The sequence below is a fragment of the Struthio camelus genome, chromosome 6 (genome assembly GCF_040807025.1).
Source record: "Struthio camelus isolate bStrCam1 chromosome 6, bStrCam1.hap1, whole genome shotgun sequence".
Lineage (NCBI taxonomy): Eukaryota > Metazoa > Chordata > Aves > Struthioniformes > Struthionidae > Struthio > Struthio camelus.
In genome coordinates, this window is record NC_090947.1 from 14216321 (window position 1) to 14223787 (window position 7467).

The 7467-nt window shown below is 48.6% G+C and overlaps 1 protein-coding gene across 2 annotated transcripts; it reads left to right on the forward strand.

Moving 5' to 3' along the window:
• Nucleotides 1-5446, forward strand: TSSK6 (testis specific serine kinase 6). Of its 2 annotated transcripts, none has more exons than XM_068949589.1 (2): nt 1-54; nt 977-5446. In XM_068949589.1, the coding sequence occupies exon 2, from the start codon at nt 4173-4175 to the stop codon at nt 5004-5006; it is 834 nt and encodes a 277-aa protein (XP_068805690.1). In that variant the 5' UTR covers nt 1-54; nt 977-4172; the 3' UTR covers nt 5007-5446. The 2 variants fall into 2 exon arrangements, with proteins under 2 accessions (XP_068805690.1, XP_009672187.1); XM_009673892.2 differs by having other exon boundaries at nt 3856-5446.
• Nucleotides 5447-7467: the final 2021 nt, after the last annotated feature.

A 7467-nucleotide genomic window follows, 5' to 3' on the forward strand; every position in this document is an offset into this window, starting at 1 on the left:
AGGGCAGACGGCTGGAGATTGGACTCTGCTCATCTGCGCTAGCTTCTCACCAGGGTGAGTTACCCCACGGGGAACACCATACTATGCAATTGTAGTTCATCCAGGACCAAGGCAAAGTTAATTCTGGACTCCTCCTGGTTTTGGTAGAAACTGATGTCCAGCACAGGCTGGCCTCTGATAAGCAGTCTTTCCTCTGGAGAAGTGGAACTTAGCCCTGAGGCTAACTTACCTAGCGAGGTAAATTAGCTTGTGATGACTTTGAAACAGGCATGTTTTTTCTGGGGCACATGGTAGCTCTCTGATATCTCTGCACTGCACAGTCCTTCAGCAATTTATGGAACCTTTGTTAGAGAAACCTTTAGACTGACGCGTGACCACACCACCAGGTCCTGAGATCGTCACCCTAAGGAAAAGCCTCGCGGTAGGCTCCAACAGTTTGTACCTCTGCAGACCAACTCCTCCTGCTCACATACCAGATCTAACAAACCAGTAATTACTGCCTGATTTCTAATTACTTTAGTTTACAATATCAGTTGAGCAAGTCAGTTCTTTAAATACAGTTCTGATGCAAAAAAGCTACAAGTAAGCACAGAAGCTCAGCTTCCTTTTATATGTTAGTACTGAGTACTCTACTAAAAAGTATTGGTGTAAGCTAAATATTTATACCACAGATTGCAGTACCTGAGGTGGAGGAATTGGAAGCAAAAGAGATTTCTGGTACATTTTTATGCCAATAAACCTAGAGCTAACAGCTAACAAGACAAAAATCTATTTCTATGCACTCTAAGCACAGCACAGAAAGATGAGTTCAGATATCTTTCCTCACCTAATGTTGTCCAGCACAAAAGAAATATCTCATTCATTCCTCTTGCTATCTTTAGAGTTTTTCCAAAAGTCACATGCTGTGCTGCGACCTGTGGGTTAGGAACAGGCTGAGAATAGAGATGCATAATAATGTTTGTATCATTGTAAACAGATCCAGCTCACATCGGTTTAGCCTGGACTGTGCAGGAGGGGGAATATTCACTAAGATACCTGCTCCCTCCCCTTTTTCACTTGGGCTTTCTCCCCTGTCACGTTTGAGCTACTGCAGAAGCCCGTTGGTCCCCACAAGACTTATGCAGCATCTGACTGCACAATGCTTTTTCTGGATTTAGAAGAGGACTTACTGAATCATTTCTGAATCTGAATTTGTCTATCTCCGCCAAGTTTGCTGAAACCCTCCCAAAAATTACAAGTTCACTTGAGAAGATGGAAAGTTACAAGAAACACAAGATTCCACGAAATTATTCCTTACCATTTCAACATTGTTCGTAGTCACTACTTCATGTTTTCCACTGCACTTTGGACAAATATCTCTCCTGGTTAGGTTATCACAGGGGGCTTCCAAGAGGTTCCCCACAAACGAGGATTTACCTGTAGGCTTTGGGAACACGTCTGTAACTTGAACTCCAACTCCTGTTTTAAAGATACACTGAGCATCGGCCAAACCCCTATAGCAACGCATGCGTCTTCCTATCTGTCAGAATATGTGACTACTACATTTTCCTGAGGCGTTCTGGTTGTACGAAGAGAATCCTAGTCTAAGCATTTTCCCTTGTAAAAACGTCTACCTCTTTTCAGTTGCGTTTAGTCATCTAAGAGTTCTCAATTCTTATGAAAAGCACAGCTCAAACTTCTGCTGAAATTGCTGTGGTTATGATTCACAGGCTAAACCTAAGTGCCAGGAATCATATGTATCCATCAGAATGGCTTTCTGCATCTGGCCTCTTGATTGCTGGGCTGCACTTTTTGTGTTTAAATAACTATGCTTCTGGCATAGGGTCCAAACACAGTTCTTTCTGAATGGGAATTTTTGGGAAATGGAGTCTTTGCTTTTCTTTGTCTTTTCTAATTGTGCGCTTCAGTAGCTAAGCCATTGTTTCTTCCACATCTCCATCTCTCCTGTCCCAAACACCACATCTTTCCATGAAACAAGGAAGCTGGACGGAATTTCCTTCTGGAGAGACGTTTATGACTGAACCGCTCCAGAAGTAAGAATTCTAGGTCTGTTTATTTGATGGGCTAAGCAGAAAGGGACTGTTGCCCAGACCACTTCTAGCACTTTGTGTGCATGCTGGATTTCCTCCACTAAATCTGCAGGCAGAGATCAGTCGCAGGCAAAGCCCCTGTGACCAGACAGGGGCTCTGTTTTCTTCCAAGGAGCCAGGAACGGAGCGAGCTCGTTCCTCAGTGGGCAGCAGAGCAGCCTCTGCACGGGAGCACATGCTCCATCACGCACCGTACGCGCTGCTTGTGGCACCTTTTGACAACATGCCTAAAACACAACTGCACTTCCACAGCCCAGTGAATCCTGTATTTCCCACTTTCCTGTGCTTAAAGAAGAAAAAGCATTTGAAGTGGAAAAAAATGGTTCAGTTTAGTCTGCAACTACTGCAGCAGATGAAACTCAACTCAATGATGATTACTTGCCATTAGGAGCCAGGGCAAAGCACCCCTGTAGCACATGAATAGCTAAATGTGCATTGTTTTAATTATTTAATTTCTTCAAATATCTTCAAAACACTGACCAGATGGACTCAAACGGGAGACATTTGCTTCAGTCTTTGATTGAGCCTTAGTCTTCTTTAGAAGTGATTTACCAAATGAAACATATATTCAAAAGATTAAAAATAGAATTTGTTTTTTGTTGTTGTTGTATTTAGAAACATGGAGGCTTTGTGGTTCTAGGCTCCTTTTTGCAGTTAGGAAGGAAATGCAGGCTCCACAGGGAGGGCAAAATCCTTGTGCAGCTTAAAAAAAACACCACCAAAACAAACCAGAAACAACTGTTCCTGAGGCCCGAAGATGCAGCCTGCAGAGAAAAGAGCCAGTTAGCAGTCTGCAATCCAGCAGGGCCTGAACGGGACGCCCAGCTGCTGGGCCAGTCCCCTTGTGGCCCGCTTTCCCGTGGGCGCTCGCGCTGCGTGCCTCCCGGCTCAGGGGGGTGCCTACTGCCCTCGCCGGCGGTCCCCACCGAGGCGATTTCCACGTGCCGCAGGAAAGCTGGACCTGTCGGTGTGTAGCCCCAGCCTCAGGCAACCTCTGATTTGACCCTGTCTGATAAGCAAGAAGTTGGTGCAACTGCCACACCTACCGTCTGCTCACCTACACCCATTGTTTTTTATGGCTGAGTGTGCTCAAGTTTATCTGTACTGACTTAAAATTTTTAAACCATTGAACAAAAAAGCTCTCCATTCACCATGCTAGCTATATTACCTATGCCCTGAGAACGCAGTCAGGAAGCTCACAAAGGCCATTTAGGCTCTGCGGATAACTTCAGGAGAAAAGATCGGAACTAGAGAAGTACCAGTAGCTGTGATATTAGCAAGATTTTACCAAAAATACACTATGTGCATAATTCAACTGTTGCCTTAGAGCAACTATAACTGACTCCAAACATTTAAAATATGAACTACAGAAGTTTCCTGAAGTGTCTCTGATCACAGTTCTTCTCCATAGACTCTAAATTATTATTTTGATAAAAACAGAAGATTTCAATTCCAAGTTCAAGAAAGTAGAAAGGTGTTCTTTCTGAAAGATAAATGTAAAAAGTTCCCCCTTGACACCACACAGACTCAGAAAGCCTAGCTAGAAAAATAGCTTCCTGCACCATCATAATCAAAAAATAAATATTTACAGCCAGCCAGCCAGCCAGCCAGCCAGCCAGAGCGGTTTGTAATCAGAGACAACAGAAGTCACTCTTTTGCACCGCTTTGTGTCATTCTGATTTTAATAAAACTGCAGAAAATAGGTCTAGGCCCCCAAATGGATTATGCCTCCCAGAACGCTCTCACTTAAACTATCTTTTATCAGGAGAGCTCTATTCTGAAAACTCAGGGGAAGGGAAGAGAAAGGTAAACAACTCTGAAGCCACTCACCAGTGGGAGTCCTCCCCTTGCGTCTGCATGGGCGCGCCTGGGCCCCCGCTAGGCACCCTGGGCAGCTCACAAAGGTGCCACCGCGTGACACTCCACCCCATCACAATACCCGCGGGAGCCCTGGCGGCCCTGCCGCCGCCAGCGAGGCCATGGCGGGGGTGAAGGGCAACAGCTGCCACACATCATGGGTTAAAGCTGCCAAACCCTGGAGCAAAACACCAGCTTCAGTTAAGCCCATCTGGATCACGCAACATGTCAAAAACTGCTGCAGGCGAGAAGCTACTTCATAAACTTGGCTACAAGCTGGGTCAAACATTAGGGGAAGGCAGCTTCTCCAAGGTGAAAGCGGCCACCTCCAGCAAGTACAAGGGCCCCTTAGCCATCAAGGTGGTGGACTGGCGCCGAGCCCCCTCAGACTTTGTGCACAAGTTTCTGTCCCGCGAGCTCTCCATCCTGCGGATGATCCAGCACCCCAACATCGTGCGCGTCTTCGAGATCATCGAGGGCTGCAATGGGAAGGTCTACATCGTGATGGAGGCGGCTTCCACTGACCTGCTCCAGGTGGTGCAGCAGCTGGGCAAGCTGCCCTGCATCCCCGAAGCCCGGGACATCTTTGCGCAGATCGTGGGGGCCGTGCGCTACCTGCACGACCGCAACTTGGTGCACCGGGATCTCAAGTGTGAGAACGTGCTGCTCACTGCTGATGGCCGTCGGGCCAAGCTTACCGACTTTGGCTTTAGCAAGGAGGCCCACGGTTACCCAGACCTGAGCAACACGTACTGCGGCTCGGCAGCCTACGCTTCCCCAGAGGTGCTGCAGGGCATCCCCTATGACGCCAAGAAGTCGGACATGTGGAGCCTGGGGGTGGTGCTCTACGTGATGGTGACGGGCTGCATGCCCTTCGACGACACTCACATCCGCAGCATGCCCGAGCGCCAGAGGAAAGGGGTGCTGTACCCAGAGGGGCTGCCCCCGCTGCCGGAGCCCTGCCAGGCCCTCATCGCCCACCTACTCCAGTTCAGCCCGGCCTCCCGGCCCAGCGTGAGACAGGTGGCCAAGAACAGCTGGCTGAAAGGGGACATCTGAATGTAGAAGCCCTCCTGGGAGCTCCTGGGAGAGTAACGTTTTAGTGCAACCGACACTATAGAAGAAAAGCATGTTAGCAGTTTATCGAGCATTTTGAGCCATGGGGGCCTGTATCTGGAGCCGATTGAACTTCAAGCCTTGCCAAGACCATGTGCTGTCTTAGGAAGGTCAGACCTGTTCATGAAGGAACCACGCGAGCCTGCTGCGGGTTAGGTTTCAAGGCATAGTGACCACGTTGAGCTAATGGCAAGAGCAGAGAATTGGGTTGCTTAGAGCAAAAGTGACTTCCAGAGCTCAGGAGGGACCTGCAGCCCGTCAGGCAGGTTTGAGCTTTATCGCAGAGCCCAGCATGGCTGGTGCAGGGTGGCGAGGTGGGACGGGCAGCAGGACCGCCCTCGTGCTGCAGGCTCCCTCACGGACCCAATAAATGCTGAAATTCCCAGGTGACTGTCTCTCTCCGCCGCTCCCTACCCTCCCTCTGCTAGCCGAATAGGAGTCACTGCATGCACAGGGCAGTGCCAAGGACTCGGGGGGAGGGGGGGGGAGGACATAAAAAGCTAGTCTTCCCCACTTCTGCACTTGCCTGCAACCTTGCTTGTCACCAAACTGTATCCAAGCTAAGGTGAAAGGGAGGTGTGGGGAGGGGAAGTGATCCTGCAAATCACATTTGAAATCCCTGCCAAGAGATACTCGATGGCAAGGAAATGTCGCTGGCCATGGAGAGCACTGAAACGGGAAAGAGATAAAGATATAGAGGTAAAGGAGAGCTGCTTTGCTAACACAAGCCTTCTGAGTCCAACATATAAAGTTACCAACTCCTTGCGATGCAACCCCAAAAAAATCTGCTACAGATCCCTGCTGTCAAGCTCCACTTTCAAACGGTTATTTAAAGGTAGGAGTTGGCATCTGCGATGTGCTTTCATGAGACATTTTAAATTTCCTTTCAGTGGGTTCCAAGCAGGCTTCCCCCGAAACTGAAGTCAAACAGCAAATTTCCAGCTGGGTGGTCCGCTCATCTGGGCGGTGTTAGTGCCACGTGAGCTCGCGCAGCACACCGCTGGCAGCAGCTCCCACAGCCAGCCTACATCTTCAATGAACAAATCAGTGTACATGGGTCTGCTGGAAGAGAGGGAAACATCTTTTGTAAAGCAAACGCTTTGGATCTATTAAAAGCAGCAGTTTAAGTAGAACAAGATGCGGCAGCAGAGCCAGCCCAAGGCTTTTCAGCGTGCAGGCTACAGTGAATTTTGCCAGCCCCGGAATGAAGATTTTTTTCACCCTCATCCTTGCAGCTGCAAAATAAAACTTCATAGCAGCAGCAAAGCCTAAGGGAGACAGAGTTAAGGCTAGGAAGGGTGTCTTGGGGACATCCACGGCTGGAGAAACGGGCCTGGGAAGGGTCAGGAGTGTGCTGGGGATGGAAAAGAAAGAGTGAGAGAAGTCATCAGGATGTGGGAAGTGACAAGGCTGAGATTTCAGGGTGGTGAACTTCTCAGCATGGCTCAAAGTCTGCTTTTCCTGCTGTGACTCGCTCGGCCTCATTCCTCCCTAAGCCCCACCGTCCTGTGGGAGAGACCCCATCCATAGCCCCAGCGAACCCCGGTGCCTTCTCAGCCCCATCACCCGCCTCCCTCCAGCTCTCCCTTGCTTGTGCAGACACATCATCCGCGCTGCGCATCGCAGCGGCCTCCCCTGTGCGGAGGGCGTAAGCACCCACCTCCACCGAGTCACCTGCTTCCTGCTGCGCGTCCTGTCCCTCCACACCCTTCTCTTTGCGCGATCTCTCCGACTGTTTGTGCAATGATTTGAAGATGAGGACTAAATGATGCCATTACCTAGTGCTGAACGGTGCCATCGATCTAATCCGTAAAGTGAATATAAAGCTTGTTCTTTCACATCTTATTTTACAGCTCACAAAAGGCTTCCGAATCAGTGGAAGCACCTTGGAAGTTGTTGGCTCTGTTTCAGTTCAATCACCATTTGCAGGAATTTGTAATTCTGTAAAAGGGAAAATCCTCCCAGCTTAAAAAAAAATTGCATGTCAGTAGAGGATATAAATCAGTTCAATGAGTTCCTATTTGCTGTGATTAATCTCAGGATCAAGTATTGTCATTAAAAAAAAGAAATAACTGTTTGCGCTCTAGACAGAGCAGTAATTTTTTTTAATGCAAGTCTTTTGCCAGATGGTTAAGAGCACCAAAATGGCCAAGTCCAACATCCTGAGGGTCTCTCTTAGCAAGTCACCATGAGCTCAGGCCCCCTGCCCCAACCTGGGACCTGGAGACCGCCGCTCCCGCGCACGCCCAGCCAGCAGAACTGCTCTGCTCACACACGTTTCAGGGCCATATACAAAAGTATTTTGATTGCGGGAAGCCATAGGACTTGAAAACGCAATACCTCTTCAAATAAAGATTAAAATAAATAAATGCCCTGTGTTTTGACAGAAGTCTTTTCAGCTGTT

Bases quoted from the DNA above. Each gene is read 5' to 3' on its own strand.
- TSSK6 (XM_068949589.1), top strand. From the start codon at position 4,173: ATGTCAAAAACTGCTGCAGGCGAGAAGCTACTTCATAAACTTGGCTAC.